Source organism: Primulina huaijiensis, chromosome 6 (assembly GCF_012295235.1).
Source record: "Primulina huaijiensis isolate GDHJ02 chromosome 6, ASM1229523v2, whole genome shotgun sequence".
In the NCBI taxonomy this organism is placed as follows: domain Eukaryota; kingdom Viridiplantae; phylum Streptophyta; class Magnoliopsida; order Lamiales; family Gesneriaceae; genus Primulina; species Primulina huaijiensis.
In genome coordinates, this window is record NC_133311.1 from 18,628,042 (window position 1) to 18,648,179 (window position 20,138).

Consider the following 20,138-nt stretch of genomic DNA (forward strand, 5'->3'; position numbering starts at 1 on the left):
ATGAACGACTGCACACCATCTATGTTTCATAATACCCTTTGGTTTATGTGCCTTAGTACTCAAAATTTAAGCTGTGGTATTTAGCAAACCTCAGGCCCGGTATGATATAATTGGGGAGTGGCCAGATCCAGCCAATTAACATGGGCCTAAATCCAATGGGCTTCAGCGATCCGACCCAATTAGCATAATAGCATGGGAATTAATTAATTTATTTAGAAAAATAACAATCTAAAATCGTATCAAAAATTTTCCAAGGTTATCAGAACATCCATCCATCTCAGCCAATTATGCATTAGGTTTGAATTTTGATGAATACAAAATTTTTACAAATACAAATTTACTACAAGTCACGGACAAAATTATAATATATATTTATGAGCATTTGGAAAAAACCGAACCGGATTTTTTTTCTAACAAACCGAAAACCGAACTTTAGTATTTTTTTCCCGAAATCAAGTTTCGATTAAAAAATTAATATAAAAAATTTAAATAAATTTAAGTTTTAATAAACTTTATGTCTTTTAAAAAAATATAAAGTTCAGTTTCTCCAGTTTAACCTAATTTTTATACTAAAAATCGAAACCAGACCAACTAATTGATATTTTTAAATTTAAAACTGAAAGTCCGAACTAACCAGATCGATTTTTAAACTAACTCGATTCAGTCGATTATTTCGATTGAATCTATATTTTACTTATTCTTGATTTATGTAAATATATAATATGTTAGTAAACTTGACTAGAAGAAGTTGGACCGAGAGAACCGACGGCATTGATATATTGTTAAAGAAAAGTCACGTGCAGTCACCAACTTGCAATTCAGGCTTCACATTAAAGATAGAAATCGAAAACTATATTTGTATTTACTCTTTACACAAATAACCATAAAATAAGATGGACCGAGGGCGTTTGGCAACATTAAATTGGATAGAATTTGATGGAATTTGAAATTGCAAATATCATTTCAATGTTTGATAAAATGATATTGGTAATTGATGATGAGATTTCATTTAACTAAGTGAAATCTTTACAAAATTATTAGGATTTCATGAGATTTAATGGAATTGAGTTTTAAAAACGATATCAGATCAAGATTGAACCGTAAAAAATCTTTCCGGTGGAAAAAAAAAGCCGCAGATTAAAGCAAAAACTTGTGTGAGACGGTCTCACGGGTCGAATTTTGTGAGACATATCTCTTATTTGAGTAATCCATGAAAAAATATTAATTTTTATGTTAAGAATATTAATTTTTATTTTGAATATCGGTAGTGTTGACCTGTCTCAGAGATAAAGATTCGTGAGACCGTCTCACAAAAAATCTATTCACATATTAAATATTTTATTGTCCGTCTCACAAAAAATCTATTCACATATTAAATATTTTATTGATCAACGATCAATTACTATTATTATTATTATTATTATTATTATTATTATTATTATACAATACTATATTTTAGAGGAAAAAAATGGTTATTCGATTGTGTGATATATATGGATCGAAAATGGAATAATTTACAGGCAACAATCCGTACAAGACTTTGGAATCGATTTGTTGCTACCAATCAACGTGCTTGGCTTTTTTGACATAAACCAATACAACAAATCTTTTACTGGCCGCCGTGTCCCCCCGAAATCACGTCTATTTATTGACAAAATCTGCTTAAACATTCGATCTGAGGTTTTCAATTGATCGAGATGAGGATGGAAACGAACAGCGATTACTACGACGGTGTGGAAATCAAAGGAGGCGATGTTATTGTGCCCAGGCCGAAGACCAAGATCGTGTGCACGCTGGGACCGGCGTCTCGTTCTGTTCCCATGGCGGAGAAGCTTCTTCGCGCGGGGATGAACGTTGCTCGATTCAATTTCTCGCATGGATCTCACGAATATCATCAGGAGACGCTCAATAACCTCCGCCAGGCTATGGACAACACAGGCATACTCTGCGCCGTCATGCTCGACACGAAGGTTGTGACGGTTATTTGCTAGATTCTTTCATATTTTTTTATTCCTTTTTGTTTGATTATCTGTTTGTTTGTTTTTTTATGTTTCACGCTTTACTGTTCCTCGCTTGAAATTTAAACTTAGCTTATTTCCGTTACAATTTATGCTTGTGTGCGTTGCGGTTTCTTACCAGTATTCGATTTCTTTTTTCAAAAGATTCCTTCCCTTTGGTCTTGTATTAGACTTTTTAGCTTTGATTTTGTTGTCTTTGCTTTGTGTTCTGTTGGGTTTTAAGCTGAAGGGTTAAGATAGTGGTAGTCTAATTTTTTTCCTTGTTGAACAAATAATTATATCAATCTGAAGTTATCTCTATATTTGGGTCGTATTCTAAATGGTGATCGAGGCGGCGCCTAAGCATCATCTAGGCTGTAGGTGGCCCTCGACCTCCCCATCTTTGTCTGAGGCGGTCTCTACAGCGTGGTCGAATTAAGTTTTTGAAAAATAACCTTGGTCGAACTGAGTTTTTTGAAAAGTAACTCTCCCCAAGGTTATTTTCAAACCATCCCGTTATATATCATCACTGCTCATATTTGGCAGCTTAAAGTAATGTTTATTTTATTGCAGGGTCCAGAAATTCGAACAGGATTCTTAAAAGATGCCAAGCCTGTCCAACTAAAGCAGGGACAAGAGATCACAATAACCACAGACTACGACATCAAAGGTGATGAGAAAATGATCTGCATGAGCTACAAAAAATTGGCAGAGGATGTAAAGCCTGGAAGTGTTATACTGTGTGCTGATGGCACTATCACCTTCGCTGTTTTGGCTTGTGACAAAGAAAAAGGTTTAGTACATTGCCGCTGTGAGAACACTGCGGTTCTAGGTGAAAGGAAAAATGTCAACCTTCCTGGTGTTATCGTGGATCTCCCAACTTTGACGGAGAAAGACAAGGAAGATATCTTGAAATGGGGAGTTCCAAATCAAATTGATATGATTGCTCTTTCGTTTGTTAGAAAAGGTTCTGACTTGGTGGAGGTCAGAAAATTGCTGGGTGAGCATGCCAAAAGCATCCTTCTCATGTCTAAGGTATGATCTTGTTTTCTTCGGTGCTGTAATATATGAATCTTGGAAATTATTTGTTATGCAAGCAACACATAATTTGTTTGAGTTTTACTAGCTTACTGATTTGGACTCTGGAAGATGATGCGATTATAACTATGTTAATGCTTGGTTTTATTTCTGATGTTTCCAGAGTGTTATCTACAAATATACTTTTTGAATTGCATTAGAAATGTACATGTTGTTTTGTTTGAAGCATGCATGTTAAATTGATGATGTTTCTGGCCTGGCTTTGCCTAGAGAGGCAACTAACGTGTGCTCTTATTTTCATATTGGGTGTCTTTCTATAGGTTGAAAATCAAGAAGGGGTGGCGAATTTTGATGAAATCTTAACCAATTCAGATGCCTTCATGGTGGCTCGTGGTGATCTGGGAATGGAAATTCCAATAGAGAAGATATTTTTGGCTCAAAAGGTGATGATATACAAGTGTAATATCCAAGGAAAGCCTGTTGTCACTGCAACACAGATGTTGGAGTCAATGATCAAGTCTCCGAGGCCCACTCGAGCAGAAGCCACGGATGTTGCCAATGCTGTTCTTGATGGAACTGACTGTGTAATGCTCAGTGGTGAAACTGCTGCAGGAGCTTATCCAGATCTTGCGGTCCGTACAATGGCCAAGATTTGCATAGAAGCTGAAAGCACAATTGACTACAGTGATGCTATTAAACGAATCATGGCAAATGCTCCAGTTCCCATGAGCCCATTGGAGAGCCTTGCATCGTCAGCAGTTCGAACAGCTAATTCAGCTAAAGCAGCTCTAATTTTGGTCCTGACTAGAGGAGGCAGTACCGCAAAGCTGGTGGCTAAATACAGGCCAGGCATGCCAATTTTGTCAGTGGTGGTTCCTGAAATAAAGACTGATTCATTTGATTGGTCGTGCAGTGATGAATCTCCGGCAAGGCACAGTCTTATATTCAGAGGACTGGTTCCTGTTCTTTGTGCAGGATCTGCAAGGGCTTCTCACGAGGAGTCAACTGAGGAAGCCCTGGAGTTTGCTCTTCAGCACGCTAAAACAAAAGGACTCTGCAAGGTGGGAGACGCTGTCGTGGCCCTTCACCGTATTGGGACAGCGTCTATCATTAAGATCGTCACTGTCAAGTGATGATGGGTGACAATGATAGCGAGTTTTAAATTTTGATGAACATCTAGCAGTTGATTCTTGCTTATGATAATCACACTCTGTAGGAGTAATAACACGAACTTTATATTTTAAGTCTTTACTTCTGCTTTAGGACAATATGGATTGATGCGTTGTCCACCATATTCATCGAGCCTATTGGGCTGAACTTTTGATGTAATTTTGCAATGATTATCGAGTGAAATATATGTGGAATTTACACTAAGCATGAGAGATGGAACGCTAATTTTCCCACCTTTTTGTTTGGTTGGTTACTATATACATATGGTGGTGATGCATAAACTAGTGAATGCCTTTATTGTAAAGCAAACCTCATAAGAGTGACAAAATTGCCATTTAATCAGTTAATCTCATTAGTTGTTTGAAATAGTCTTTAATTTCCTTGCTAGATTAGACGGTCGTGTATCGATCGATAATGGAGAAACAGGACGTGGGACATATAGAAACTCAAAATTGTATCGTTACTATTGGCAATAAATCCATCCGACGAAAACAAAAGTTGTACTGTATGCTGTGAAAGGTTTATCATTCAAAATTGATTTCAAAATCAATGTGTAGCATCCTCACTATTATTTTTATATAGATACTTGATCAGATCTGTCTTTAGAATCAATGGTAAATTTATTTTAAACCAAGTTTTCAGGGAAAATATATATACTTCGAAGTATGTGTGTTTCATGCAAATCTATATCAAATTGATAACAAACACAGTTTCAGCGCATGAAACAATAGGAATATATCAAATCATGTCGGTAAAATATCTAAAAAGCTTTTAATTAATAAAGATTTATTACACTCTTCCAAACGCTTCGCAGCTGATCCCACAAAGCATAAAACCAAATCAGAGGAGGTTTCTCTAGGGCCAGACTCAGAAAACATTTATTCAAGACTAAAAACTAAGCCACTTAAACAACAATTACGGTACATAAATCGCATATCTCATACAAACAATTCTTGAAGTACACAATGATTCAGTGAGCAACGAGGACATTTAAGCTGCATTTGATGGAATCATCTTCTTCCCTTCAAGCATCTGCATGTTAACGAGAGAATCAATTCAGCGTAGATTTAGTCGTTCAACTCTATGATCGTTTTATCTATACATATGTTGAAAGAATATCAAATCTTGATCGTCTAGAAATATTTACCATTTGGGGAGTAAGAGCTCCTTGGTGAAAACTCAGAATTCGCCCTTGAAATAGAGATGGATAGCTGAGTAGAGAAGAAGACATTCTTCTCAGACCCATCTTCATCATCAAGATTGGACCAAGACTCTTTAGTCGTGGGCCACTCACTGAAGAAAGGGTGCACTAGATTTTGATGCTCCTGCTTATTTGGTCCCAGTGAACAAAGCTCGTTCCCAAAAACACGGTGCTGTTCCCGCTGTTTTGCCATGGTATCATTGGTAACGGTTTCAAAAGCACGCGACATGTTTTGTTGAGAAAAGGAATGGCCCAGAAACTGGGAATCAGAATTTTGCCTCAACGAAGAGCTTGAACAAACTTGGGAAGGTAAGTAACACCATGTTCCGCTGCCTGCACTAGAGCCTAAACCCAGAGAAGCTTCTGGGGAGAAAATATGGTCATCAGAATGAGAAGTTGATCCATGGAGGTAGTACCTGTACATAAAAAATCTTGTTATCAAAAAGGGTATCAGTAGGGCTGAGCAAACTTTCTCCTTGAAGGAGCACAATCTTAGTCAAGTAGAACCAGAATGCACTGCTTGATGATCTCATCAAAAGTAAATCAGTGGGGCCATGCTGGTACAGCTGAATATGCATTAAAAAGGTTAATCGCTCCAGATAGACACCAAAAAACAAACCAAAGCTTCTAGCCACGGGAAGAAATATTTATACTTTATATCCCACTGTGAAACAAATCTCAAGAGAAAGACAGTTGTTTTGGAAGTCACTACCAGAGTTATGAATGCTAGATCATGATTCTTAACTTTCTCGACTAACTATTGCCTACCAGCACAACCATAAACAAAAATTTCTTTAGTTTAATTTTCAAAAGTGAGGATGGGTGTAAGAGTTGAATTTCCCCCAACACCCCAGGTTTGATATTATAAAGAACAAGAAAGTCCACTGGAATAGAAATATGGTTTGCAAGTCTTCGTTAAGTAATACGAGCAGAGAAAATGGTCCGAGGCTAACTTCTGTTTAGAAGATGGGAAACAGTAGACGGAAAATGACATTAATTTTTATTCAAAAAAATATTCACGTCCACCTACGGGCTATGAATCGAACATAAGACCTATGTTCAAACAAACCAATGGCTCCACCACTGAACCATTTAGTCAACCAGAAATGGTGTTAATTATGTTCAAAGAGAGGATATTCCACAACAATCATACATGGCATGTTCATATTGTTTAACCAGTTAGTTTGATTAATCTTCAAAACTACCTGCTACTTCAAGTCTACAGCAGTTCTCTTCAGGCTCATGGTGAAGATTCAAACATAGAATTCACTTCCTATGGTCCAGCCATCTCCCAGGAGTATGCTCTCCCATTTCTATTATTGAGCAAACCCTTCAAGGGAGATAGGTTTGACACAACCCTGGTCGCCTCCCTCTTACATTTTCTTATTGACGTGCATGTACTTTTTTCGCTACACGCATAAAAATATGTTTTCACTCCCCATATCGATTTTTAGTTTCAAAACTTGAGCAAAACTTTTGGCTCCACAACAAGCTATAAACCATAATATTAGTTTGATCTAACTAAACGACTAGGCTTAACAAAAGTACCTCAAATCCTTGTTATGGATTCCATAGGAGAGAGGCTCCATCTGCAACTTCTTCACATTTCTTCCTAGAGCCGATCCTTCAGAATTACCAACAGAATATAATGACATATTTGGAAAGCTTCCACTGCTACTGTTGCTCCCAGCAGATATGTGAGATATTGCAGTTGACAAAGATTGCGACGTAGATTGAGATTCCACATGCTTTCTTGAACGGTTGCGACCTCGGTGCATGTGCCGCTCGCAATATTTGGAGTCTGGATGTGCATCTTTGGAGCATCTCCACTTCTTCCCATCTGTCCTTCGGCATCTTCCAGGCTCAGGATCAAATTTCTTTCCATAGTAGGAACAATAGCCCACTACGAATCAAATACCCAAATTTAAGTTCACAAAATAAGACGATATCATTCTGTTATTCGTTGTGTCCCAAAAGAAATATTCCCAATGTGTCATGCTATATTCTGATCTCATACTATTTTTTTATGCATCAGTGACATACGTTAGTTGGGTACGGTTTCACCCAATGTAGAATTAGTTCAACCGACAGCATGCAGACATACCATAGCATCAATGTTTTAACAAACAAGCTGATATTAAAGTAAGAAATGAAAAAGATATTAACCCCCAAAAATGGCTACTTCTCCAATATTAAACACAGGGCAACAACTTCTATAACAGATAAAGTATCGTCAAGAAAATTACATCATCATTTACAAGTTACAACCTACAGTTGGCAAATAAACCAATGTCTTGGTCAATCTTATATGTATCCACCTATAAACAGGTATTTCAAGCAGGTCATCCTTGAGTTTTTCGATCAAATATGAAAAAAGTCAACATGAGTGAAAAGTCACATTCATGCTGATACTATAATTACCCAGAGTTATCAAATCCATTGTTCTATGTATTTCACACACACACAGCATTGAACTTCCATTTATGTCTAAGTCAGAACAACTGTCAATATCAAGTCAAAATGTCTCTTTGAATCAAATGTTGAATGAAATCAATTAAAACAGAGTGATGATTACATGAAGGATAGTGGAAGAGACGGGAGGCAAGGGCATCAAAGCTGCGGCGAATGGGCATAACGAGGTCCGGTGGGATCGGAAGTCCAGCCACCAGGTACTTGTATATCATGGCTTGGTGTTCCAGCTCCTGCCACTGCACTGCTGTGAATGGTGGCTTATTATAGCCCCCGTAACCCACCTCGCCTACCCCTCCCCCCACCACCACGGATCCAGAAGCTGTGCCACTCATTTTTTTCTTTCAGCTCCACCCTCTTTTAAAAATGATACTTGTAACTTCAGTAATAAATAATCCTCCTTTAATTTTCTCGCCTAACCTGCATCAAGAATCGACAAAATTACAGTCAGTTAACAAAATAAGCTAGAAAAACATGCGCAGAAGTGCACGGTTGCTACTTTTGTGCACCCATTGCTTTGGCTATTTCCTTTTTTTTTCCTTGTGGGATAGGAGAAAAGGGGTTCAATATGAGAAATTTCTTACTTCCCATAAAAGCTGCTTCCACAAAATGGATAAGGGAAAAAGAAACAACTTTGTGTTTGGACTCCGACACAAAAAACACGTACATATGTACTGTAGCAAGCTCTAGTGAAAAAAAGCTGCAGTCAGAAATATCAAGAAAACATAAACAACACTATAAAAACACAAACAAATAGACACCCTTTGCAGTGTCCAGGAGATAGACAGTGTGGGTATTCACCTAGAGCAGGGACGGATCTAGGGTTTGGCCAAACATGGGAGGAGAACCTCAGAATCAGAAAGCAGAAGGGGCAGCTGGTGAAGGAAGACAAAAAAAAGATGGAATCTTTGAGTAGAGAGAGACACTACAAAAATGTGAGATTTAAATATGAGAGAGTGTTGGTCACCTCAAAGTTCACAGTATAACGATAGGAACATTTTCTTGGTGAAGTAAATAATGGAAAATGGGGGGGTTTTCGGTGATAATGATGAAGAAGGTGGAGGATATTTGTGGTGTCGCTGTTGGAGGCGGCATGGAAGGGTGGTGGGAGGCAACGTGGGATTGGGTCGGGTTGGGGCAGTGTCATGGTCCAATGACGTTTGCTCATCATGTGATTCTGTATGATGATCACACACTCTTTGATAGAGAAGAACAGAAAATATTATTTCCAAGTTTGAGATTTAATTATAATAATATTTTTAAAAAAACAAAGATCAAGTATGATATGTTTTATAAATGATTATAAAATTTGAAATTTTTTTAATTTAATATTAATATATTAACCTTTTGAATTGTGATCTCTTTGCTAGGCTAATAGCTCCAACACTTTGGCTGAAAATCAACAAGTCAAAAGAGAACCTTTGAACAATGCTATTCTCCCTATGATCGATAATCATTCTGAGAAGTAACCCCGAATAGAGATAGTTGAGTAAAACACATCTAAATTAGTTGTCTTCTTCGAGTTTTGTTATGTTATTTTCATGCATCCATTTCTCAATCGGTTCTATAAAAATCAAATAAATTATCTCTTTTAATGAACTAATTTATCTGTTGAGATTTGAATCTACTTTGAATTTCCAAACTTAATATATTCATCTAAGACAAAAACTTGTGTGAGACGGTCTCACGAATCGTATTTTGTGAGACGGATATCTTATTTGGGTCATCATGAAAAAATATTACTTTTTATGCTAAGAGTATTACTTTTTATTGTGAATATCGGTAAGATTGACCCGTTTTACAAATAAAAATTCGCGAGATCGTCTCACAAGAGACCTACTCACGTTGAATTCACCATTTCCATGAATTTGTATAACTTGTACATCAATCTTTTTTGTTCGAATGAAGATAATGTATTGTTTTTAATTTAAACATACAGAGTATTGAGAAAAAGATTAAGATGAAAGAATTATATAATCAGAAGAAGGGATCAGTGTACAATTCAAGTAAATATGTTTGAGTTTTGGGTAATTCTTGTTATTATTTTGTGGTTTTTGATAATGACTACCGATGTAATGTAAACAAAAAGGTTCAATGTTGTATTTTTAAATGACATTTAGCTGAATAGATTAATATTGATAAAGACGCATAATCTCTCAGACACTCACCATCTCTACAATTGCGTGAAAGGCAATCTAAATTGTACTTTTGTAAAGGTCACACATAATCATGAGGCACGTTGAGGCATCATTTTTTTCCCAATTGGGCCGTTGTGCACTATATAATTGAACTGGGCCGTTGTTGGGATGCAACCCATCGGTGTCTCTCTCAAAAATATATTATATACAAACAAATTAATTTTACCTATATATATATATAAAGAAAGATAATGGATGGATACGAGGGCTCGTGAATAGCATGAGAAGAAAAAAGTGGGTCATGACTCATGAGACTCGCAGTTGGAAACCTCAGGGTGAATATGGGGAAGCGACTCGCAAAAATGTTAATGACAGGGATCGGAGGAGATGAAAGATAAAAGAAAAAGAGAAATATAATGAAAAAAGTTTTAAAGTAAGCATGTCAACTCACGAGATCATCTCACGAGAAAAGTTGAACCTGTGATTTTGGCTCATCTGTTGACAATTGACCATTATCGAAGTGAAAATCAGTTACTGTGAAGAATTTGAACAAAGACGAAGAGGGAATGACTCAATCGATGATCAACTCCATTAATTCAACAAAAATTCAAAACACCCTATGCAAATATTCTCATATTTCAGCAGCATTATACTTTTCAATTTCACGACTTTTGTTTCCATTGGCTTTCTTTCTAAATTTATAGTGTTTAAAAACAATTATTTCACATTGTTTCGTTCAATTCCAGTTTGTATATTATTAGTTGTTCTTCACATTTAATTATTAGTCGAATGACACCATTATTATTATTTTTATTATTATTATTATTTATCTATTCTACTAAATGTTATATTCCATTAATGAGATGTTATATATATTTTTATTTTTAAAATTCAATTTCAATGTTATTTTATGACACATATATACACAAATCTCGTATGAGGCTGATTTAAAATCAGACCAACCAAATATTAATTTTTGTATTAAAAATATTATTTTTCATTTTAGATATGGATCATGTCAAATTGTCTCACGAAATATAAATATGTGGACACATGAGACCTACTCATGTACATATTATAAGTATATAAGAAACAAAGTATTTGCATTTTTTCATAGTTTTATTTACTAAAATACTCCTATTAACTTTGTTTTGGAAAATAATACAATCATTTTTAAAATTAATTAATATGGAAACAAAATAAAAAGTTAGATTTTCTGAGTATGTGTAAAAAATAAACGAATTTGATTAATGGAATATATAGTTTTTTTTTAAAAAAAACTTAAAAACAGATATTAGTTGTAGCCTGTAATTATTATTAATTGATTATTATTACTCCCAACCTGGCGCTGGTTTGTTTATTATTGGATGCCAAGTCAGTGCTCGACATCTTTTTCCGACACTTCCGTTAATATATACACACACACGCACACGCACGCAAATATTCCGCTCTGTAGACAATTTAACTCTCCTTTTTCTCTGTGTCCGGAGCCATGAGTCTCTTTGGCCTTGGCCGGTAATTTCCTTAATATTTTTCATCTGGGTATTTGTTTTAGTTGCATTTTGGGTATTGTTTGTATTGTTCTGTGATTGCTTTATTTGTGTCAGATCCGCCCTTTATTTGCTGGAATTTATTTTGTTGTTGATGATGTTGTTAACTCTGTTGTGTTTTGATTTTCTCGATGCTTGACATCCGGGTTTTTATTGTGTAGTGCGTGTTTTCCGCTGTTTTAATGGATGGTTAGATGATTTTCAGCTTCAAAGAATGATCTTTTTATAGAAAGTAAGGAGCGTAATGACTAATGAAGACTGATCTCGTGTAAAAGGGTAAAGGGGTTTACTTGGTAGTTTATTTGATTCACTAAAGATTTGCCCTGGGTTTTTGTTGTCCTGAGAATAATTTGTATTATGGCACAAAATACTCGATCGTGAAGGAAATGATTTGACTGTAGCATGGGTTGTTTTCAAGTTTAAGTGGTAGGATCCGGGAACCTATGCCTCTGAGTCCAATTAAACTTCTGTTATATATTCAAATCACGGTGATTATTTTTACTGGCAAGGTGTTCATTGACAATGTTACTCCATCTGTGGCAATTGAATTGTGTTTGAATATAAAGGAACCATTATTTATGTAGATGTAGTTTCTGTGATCTCCAGCTCGAATCCTATTGTGGAGTTTGTGCAAATGTTTTCTTTCCGATTTAACTGTTACCCTCCATTGTGGTGAATTTATTTATGAGGGTTGGCTTGGTATTTTCGGACAGGAATCAACGGACATTCCGCCCTAAAAAAAGCACTCCATCAGGGAGTAAGGTGTGGGTCGCTTACTTTCTTTGCTGTTTAAACTTTACTTACGTGGTGCTCCCACCCCTAACAGTGTTTTTCATCTGCCTTTTCTGTTGTGAACCTAGCTGGATGAGTTCTCCGACACCCTTTACCTCTCAGCAGCTTCTGCCTTTTCCTTGGCATAAATAGCAACATTCGACACCTTTCTGAAAGTCAGAGCTTTGAATTTCAATTTCCTTAACTTCTAAAATTCCATACATCTTTAAACGGATTATGTTTTGTGACTCAGTCACGTCTTAGGAATTTTTATCCTAAGAAACCTGATATATTCCTTGTTTATTTTCTTGTTATATTCCTTGTTTATTTTCTTGTTATATTCCTTGTTTATTTTTTAGCTCGAAGGAAACTTGATTTATTCCTTGTTTATTTTTTTGTGTAAGTACATGTGGTAAATAGGAAACATTCTTTTATTTTTTCTTTCAANACAGCTGAAAAAGCATATTGATGCCACATTAGGCAGTGGAAACTTAAGAGAAGCTGTGAGGCTACCTCCTGGGGAGGACATGAATGAATGGCTTGCCGTCAACAGTACCCTCTCTCTCTCTCTCTCTCTCTCTCTCTGTGTGTGTGTGTGTGTGTGTGTTTATATATGCGCATATGTGTGTGCATGTGCATTTAGTCTCATATGTTTGTTGATTGAAGGGTTCATCATTCGAATTTACATTCTTCCAAGTTTGGTTTCAACATATGGCAAATGCGCATGAAAATATTGATCGGATAGAAGTATTGATTTTGTGAATTTTGGGAAGAAAATCAGTGCACTGGTTAGTCAACAAAGATCAAAACTTTAGCTTAATATATGAGACAATGCTCGATATTGTCATGAGCAGGTCTTAATCTGAGCCTAATTCATCTCTTACTTCATTGAGAAGACTATTTGTTTATCAGTTTTAAGTTTTTCTTTGCCATTGTTAGTTTCTCATCAAATATTTCTTGGTTTGTCTTTATAATGGCATGCTGGAATGCGTAACTGACACATTGCTTAACAAGATGGCATTTTTATTTTTCCATCCAAAGCATCAGTCTAAGGATTGAACATGAAAAGATTGATTATTCTTTATATTCAATTTCAGCCGTAGATTTCTTCAACCAGGTGAATTTGCTTTACGGCACCCTCACAGAGTTCTGTACTCCAGAGAAATGTCCTACAATGTCTGCCGGTCCCAAGTATGTCTTGATTATTACTGGTTACTCATTGCTAAGTACTAGCCTTTTCATCATCAGCCATATCAATATCACTGCTGATCTTTTCCTTTTTGGAGAAACCAGTCTGTAGGAATTTTTTTGGTTAGAAATATCTCACCATTTGAGAATATGTTTGGTTTTTTTATGCAAAATATCTTATAATTTTAAAAATAGTATTTTTGGTTTAAAATCTAGTATAAAAATAATTATATTTGGGAGCAGAACTAAATGCTTATGAGAGCGTAATGTTTGGTTTTATTTTAAAAAATGGAGCAGAAATGGTAAGAAAATGAAAACAAGCATACGCCTAGTTTCAACTCCATCTTTTTTGAGTTTAGTTCTATATTTCATGTGATCAATTATATGAAAGGGGAACGATACTTACCTGCTCGTTATATTTATGCAGGTATGAGTACAGATGGGCTGATGGCGTGCAAATCAAGAAACCCATTGAAGTTTCTGCTCCTAAATATGTTGAATACTTGATGGACTGGATTGAAACCCAATTAGACGATGAGTCTATATTTCCTCAAAAGCTCGGTACTAATGACGTTTCGGTATATCTTACCACAGTTATTACTCAAATATGAGTTGGACCTGCAATCCTCCATAAAAAGAACCAACATTAAACCTACCTTTCACGTGCTGGTGATATATACCCCTCTAGTAAAATGGTTTTTTCTTCTTTTCTTATTGATAAAAAGTCTCGTTTATCTCTCCATTTTAACATCATCAAATGATTTTTTTTCCACGCTGGTTTGCATATGCTTCATGGATGATTGTCATATTTCATTCCATCTCTCTCTATGCTTTTCTTGTTTTTATCAACACTTCTTGTTTTTATCAGCGCTGAATCTGACTATAAGAAACTACTGTAGGGACTCCATTTCCTTCAAATTTTAGGGATGTCGTGAAGACCATATTCAAACGCGTATTCCGTGTCTATGCACATATATATCACTCTCATTTCCAAAAGATTGTTAGTCTCAAGGAGGAGGCCCATCTAAATACCTGTTTCAAACATTTTATACTCTTCACCTGTGTAAGTTCTCCAAGTCCGTGAAACCTTGTTTATCGAAATCTTTTCCTTGGTTCTTGACTTTACTTTTGTTATGCAGGAATTTGTGCTGATTGACAAGAAGGAACTTGCCCCGCTTCAAGAACTTATAGAATCCATTATTCCATATTGAACACGTTTTGTGCTTGTCATTTGAACTTACATTTATGTATAGAGATAAAATATGTGTTTGCTGACTGTTACATACCTGAAAACAACCTTAGTACTACGGCTTCCTAGACATGATGATGGATTTGAGTCACATTTGTGTGGGAATGTTGGAAAAAAACCGTAGTAGTGTTGGATCTTTTGCAGCTATCGTATCATCTAAATGTGATAATTTTGCTGCTTGTTTTCTCATGTACCCATGAACTCTGTATTAGAGACTAAAATCATTGTGTGGCTTGTATAAATATCACTCTTTCATGTCAGCTCATGCATATAGTATTCTAAACCCTACAGATCTATTTTTCATGGTCAGTTAATGTTTCGAGAATAGAATATTGTGGCTTAACCAGAATTTTATTATTTTTTTAAAAAAATCTCCTCAATCTGACGCTCTGTCTTCGATTACAAAGGTACGGAATTAACATTTCTTTTGTGAGAGACTTAAATCTTTATTTTTTTGCTTGTTTTTGTTTTTGTTTTTGTTTTCGTTTTCGTTTTCCAGTTATTATGAGTTTTTTGTGCATTTCCTCTTCTCCTATCTTTTATTATTGATACAAGTCCTCGTCAGATCCCAAGTCTAGATAAAGACGATTTTTAAAAATTCATATTGACAAGAGACCATGTTCATTTAAAATACATATATTGACAGAGTTAGACATATTCGTACGGCTTTTCATTGGGCAGAAATGAAATCAGGAAAAGGAATTGACATTCTTCTTCAAATTTGTACAACTCCGCGAATATACTTTACATCATTCCTTTCACGTGAACTTAAAATAGGTGCTTAACTCCATGTATTCGTCCCTTGTCGAATTTTTTTCACTAAAAAACTAAAATGTTCCTCCGGAAAAAAAATGTATACTTTATCATTCTCACCATAAATTCAATTGAAGCAAATTTTTGTACGCATCAAAATGCCATTTTTTTCATCTGATGCGGGGTACGTTAGAAAAAAGCTCTGGTTTACTCGCATTTGTAGGCTTATTCGACAGTGGTGTCCCGAAAACATTCCAGAGTCTTAATGTCTCATCACCAGCAGCAGACACGACGGTTGAGCCATCTGGGCTCTGTAAAACAATGACAACAAACGGCAAAGAGAAAAAAAGTCAGCAATCTATGACCAATAAGAAGGGATCCAGGAATATTGCAGGATATAGACAGGAAGGGATCCAGGAATATTGCAGGATCTATGACCAATAACACGGGATAAAAATTCATATTTTATTTTAAGGGGCAATAGAACCCGTACTAGATTTGGCCCAGACAACAAAGATTTTGTATAAGATCCACTCGTACCTGAGCCATACTTAGCACTCTTGATGTGTGACCATAAAGCTCTGCAATCTTAACCATAGAGGAATACTTCCAAAGTGTAAGCTGATGTTCACTAAAGCCATGAGCACTCAAAAGTTCGCGTTCATTTGAGTTCCACAACAAAGAACAAACCTGTGAGCCTGCATTAACCGAGTTCAAGCACGTCCCAGTATTTGTGTTCCAAAACTTTATGCACTGATCTCCTACACCCCCGCCTGAGGCAAGAAGGTTGCTTTGAAAAGGGCACCAAGAAAGAGCTTTGACTGCAGAAGAGTGGTCCTCAAGGCAATGAAGCCATTGATTCGAAGAGTTTGAGTTGGCCATTGAAATGCTCCATATGTTTACTAAATTGTCATTCCCCCCACTTGCTAATTGCAGGCCTGAGGAACACCATTTCAAACCGCAAATCTCTCGGTTGTGTCCCATATAAGTTCCAATATTGTGAGATCGTATCCGTACATCGTTGTTGATTATCATACAGTCCAATCCTCCTGATGTTAGGATGTGATTGTTCCAATCAAGTGAACCTACCCTTAACCGGTGTCCTCCTTGAAGGGTTCTCAACTGTATATAAATGGAAAGAAAATGACAGAAGAATGAGTTTGAAACAAGTAAACAACTAAAATGACAAGTCAGCAAGGAGCAAAAGACAATCTCGTTTAGCTTACTGCATATAGTTTACCATAATATCACTTGAAAAGACAAAAAAGAAGCGAGTAGTTGACATCAGTTTGCATCAAAACAAGTAAAAGACCTAAGAGCATGAAGTTTGACAGGAAGATAGGAAGGAAACATTTAAGTTTAATCGAACACAAATTATTAATACAATGCAAAATATAAAGAAGAGAGCATACTAGCCGAGTAGCCAACGAGTCCCACAGCTGGACATGGGAATTATTGAAGCCAACAGCAATGTGTCTTCCATCTGGTGCCCATCTAACACTCGTTACCGGCCCAATATCATCATCAATAGAGAGAAGTTCAGAAGTAGAGCCATTCGTTGGATCCCACAAATATACTGTATTTCCTAAGGCAATGGCAACAAGATTGCTGCAACTCCAATCTAGAAAGTTCATATAGAAGTCATCTATGATACCAGGAGCATCCAAAATCCTTTCCGGGGACTACCAATCAAACAAAATGGACTAAAAAATTCTGCAACACTGAAAAATAACAGATAAAACAGACCAAGAAAGCATAAAAGCGAAACTTAAACGGGGAATTTTTCACCTGAGAAATATGTCTTCTTCGCTTAACTAATTTTTTTTCTTGGATAGGTGAGGATGACCTGTGAATATTCTTTGAAAATGGCGGTGCCTTATTCCTGTAAGCAAGGATTCTTGTCCTATTCACATTCAAACTCTCCGCAAGATGCTTCCTGTAAACTTCTTTGGATGGTGAACATGGATCGGTGTTTTTCTTTTCAATTTTTTTACTGGTGAGCATGCAACGAGCAAAATCAAAATCTATAGCTGATCTATTCGGGATGAATCTATCCAACTGCCATTTCAGAAAAGGGAATTCAGGTTGAGTTCTCACAACATTATTATTATTATTATTACTGCCAGTTTATACATTGAAATATCGGTTTATTATTCAAACCTATGTATATTATAGCCAACTAATAATACATTATAAAATCCAGAAAATAGAGGTAAAATTTTCTTGTTCTGTTCCAAATAAACTTTAAGCAAATGCATATATATCATTTCTGCTAATATATTTTTTATTTTCCCTTCACCCCATATCAAGAGCATCTTATAACCGTGAAACCCTCCTTTGAAAAGAAGGCAAACATAAAGCAAAATTCTATAACAAGCCAAGAATTAGCAAAGCTGTTGAAGCATTTAAAAGTCATAAAACAACTTAACCAAAAGGGCACGTAAAATGTATTTTTTTGTACATTTCAAAGCAGACATATGAACTAGGAATAAAGGTAAATACTCTAATTTAGTAATTTATGAGAAATAAACTCAAGGGTAAAGAACACTATAATAGACCATTACCATAGAAAATCGATAAAATTTCAAGACAGAAAATAAAATATCAAATGCACACCCAAATCTATGAAAAGAAACACAATTCAAACACGTAAAAAATTAGAAAAGACAAGGCCCTACATTTTCGCGGGAATTTAACTTTTGAAGCATTTGATCTGAGAGAGTGATTCTTGATCCCTTAATTCTTCTTCCTCCATCCATCAAACAAGATTCAGAAACAGCCCACACAACCTCAAACCCGAAGGCTAGTAACAATGTTTCTCCTAAGAAATAATTAAATCACGTAAGAAATTATGTTACAGCCCTAAAACAACCAAGAACAAGCGAAAAAGAGAGATTTTGGGTTTTCCGCGAGGAAAAAATAGAGAAGAAGAGATTGAGAAGGCCTTTGTAGATGATCAAGATGTTCGGAAATTAGTTTGGCAAGCAATAGTAACGGCTATCTATTTATTGTTTCGGGTTTTACTTCGGATCCCGGTTTTAGAATATCTCATGACCCGCTTAAGAGCCCAAACCCACAATTTTGTTTGTATCTTTTTTGTGCTATTCCAATTCTAATTTTTGTAAAATATACGTCCGTTTATTATATATCAAATTAATTAATTTTTATTTATGATAATTACCCCACGACTTTTAAAATGTCGTGAATCAAATTGACGCTTCTCAGACGAGGATGAAGACTGAAATTTAAATGATTGTATGTGCGATCACAATGACTCCCTGCTTGACTCGGATAATTGTCCTTGAGTCTCATACTCCTACATCAGTAACTCAGTCATCTCAACCCTCGTTACTGCATCATCAAATGATACTAGGTTATTTGATTACACATGATCAAACAACTCTAACTTTTACCATCTCAAGAAATGTCGCATCTTAGCATGAGCATTCATAGCAACATGTGACCCATATTTCAACAAAGTAGAATACTGAGACTCATACTCAGCAACAGACATATTACCCTGTCTCAACTTCTAAAATTCTTTATTTTTTTTTGTCTGATTGCTTTAGAAAAATACTTATCAAGGAAACGAGATTGAAAAACATCACAATCGACAATACGACCATGGGCTCTCAATCAGGCTCTAGTCGTCTGCCACCACAACAATACATTTCTCAAAAACTGTAATGTAGCCAATCGTAACCAAGCAGAGCTAGAACAAGGAGAAGTAACAAATATCTCCACTTTTCTCTCAATCCACTCCTCCGCTCGCTTCCCAGTATTAGTATTATCAAATCTCGACGGAAGATAACTACTAAATTATGTCAAACTCAACTAACCGGACAATAAAAGTTGTTTTGCAATTGCCTATACCATAGGAGGTGTCAATGGATTCATCGGCCCAAGCTCTCTTAGACATAACATTTAACAATTACAATCTGATAATCATCATCATATCTTTCCCCCAAAAAAACACATACAACTAAAAAACAATCAATCATGCCAATAAATCATCAAAAACACGTCAATCATAACAGCCTCAATATATAACATCAAATAGCTCAACAACAATTAATTCAACGAAATATAAAACTCAATTTTAAATCTTCATTAGTTCATGATATTAACATCAATTACACCATAAATAATTAACTTCAAATAATATGTTATGTCAAAACATCCACTAAACTACAAAAACTTCATATCAAAAGAAAATATATACTTCTTAAACTCTGAATATATAATAAGAATTAATAGCAACAGAAAAACAACTCATCAATTTCAATTCAATTATTAAAATCATATTGAAAATAAATTAAGAATAATTCCAAATAACCCAAATACAATTTTCTATTCTTCATTAAAATCATACACTCTCCAACAACATTGAATTTCAGTATGATTTAACAATTTATCAGATTTATTTTAAAAACTGATGAATTTCAAACATCACCAGAAATATGGAATTTATACTTCAAATCGAAGATTTCGAGCCCATGATTCCAAAACTGAAATCGATTCGTTAATTGGATAAACTGATAAATCATAAAGTCAAAGAGAAAGCCGAAACAATATTCTCTATTTGTTTCTTGCTCGTCTTCTATATGAGTGTGT

At 35.5% G+C, this 20,138-nt stretch overlaps 4 protein-coding genes across 14 annotated transcripts; 2 read left to right on the forward strand and 2 right to left on the reverse strand.

Moving 5' to 3' along the window:
• The first annotated feature begins 1,539 nt into the window (after positions 1–1,539).
• Positions 1,540–4,373, forward strand: LOC140979979 (pyruvate kinase, cytosolic isozyme-like). Its single transcript, XM_073445669.1, has 3 exons — positions 1,540–1,970; positions 2,571–3,032; positions 3,356–4,373. Exons 1-3 carry the CDS (start codon positions 1,698–1,700, stop codon positions 4,166–4,168), a joined length of 1,548 nt encoding a protein of 515 aa, XP_073301770.1. The 5' UTR covers positions 1,540–1,697; the 3' UTR covers positions 4,169–4,373.
• A 580-nt stretch (positions 4,374–4,953) lies between these two features.
• Positions 4,954–9,009, reverse strand: LOC140979980 (growth-regulating factor 4-like). Of its 11 annotated transcripts, none has more exons than XM_073445680.1 (6): positions 8,843–9,009; positions 8,677–8,750; positions 7,982–8,295; positions 6,955–7,309; positions 5,353–5,822; positions 4,954–5,237 (listed from the first exon to the last, which is right to left on the reverse strand). In XM_073445680.1, exons 3-6 carry the CDS (start codon positions 8,208–8,210, stop codon positions 5,230–5,232), a joined length of 1,062 nt encoding a protein of 353 aa, XP_073301781.1. In that variant the 5' UTR covers positions 8,211–8,295; positions 8,677–8,750; positions 8,843–9,009; the 3' UTR covers positions 4,954–5,229. The 11 variants fall into 11 exon arrangements, with proteins under 11 accessions (XP_073301781.1, XP_073301775.1, XP_073301776.1 ...); XM_073445674.1 differs by having other exon boundaries at positions 7,982–8,561; XM_073445675.1 differs by having other exon boundaries at positions 7,982–8,575.
• A 2,481-nt stretch (positions 9,010–11,490) lies between these two features.
• LOC140978734 (MOB kinase activator-like 1A) lies at positions 11,491–15,013 on the forward strand. The gene is made up of 7 exons (XM_073443947.1): positions 11,491–11,528; positions 12,277–12,334; positions 12,787–12,886; positions 13,432–13,525; positions 13,950–14,083; positions 14,422–14,585; positions 14,662–15,013. The coding sequence occupies exons 1-7, from the start codon at positions 11,506–11,508 to the stop codon at positions 14,731–14,733; spliced, it is 645 nt and encodes a 214-aa protein (XP_073300048.1). The 5' UTR covers positions 11,491–11,505; the 3' UTR covers positions 14,734–15,013.
• A 274-nt stretch (positions 15,014–15,287) lies between these two features.
• LOC140978854 (cell division cycle 20.2, cofactor of APC complex-like) lies at positions 15,288–18,484 on the reverse strand. Its single transcript, XM_073444091.1, has 5 exons — positions 18,203–18,484; positions 17,313–17,582; positions 16,937–17,206; positions 16,065–16,646; positions 15,288–15,835 (listed from the first exon to the last, which is right to left on the reverse strand). The coding sequence occupies exons 1-5, from the start codon at positions 18,281–18,283 to the stop codon at positions 15,695–15,697; spliced, it is 1,344 nt and encodes a 447-aa protein (XP_073300192.1). The 5' UTR covers positions 18,284–18,484; the 3' UTR covers positions 15,288–15,694.
• Positions 18,485–20,138: the final 1,654 nt, after the last annotated feature.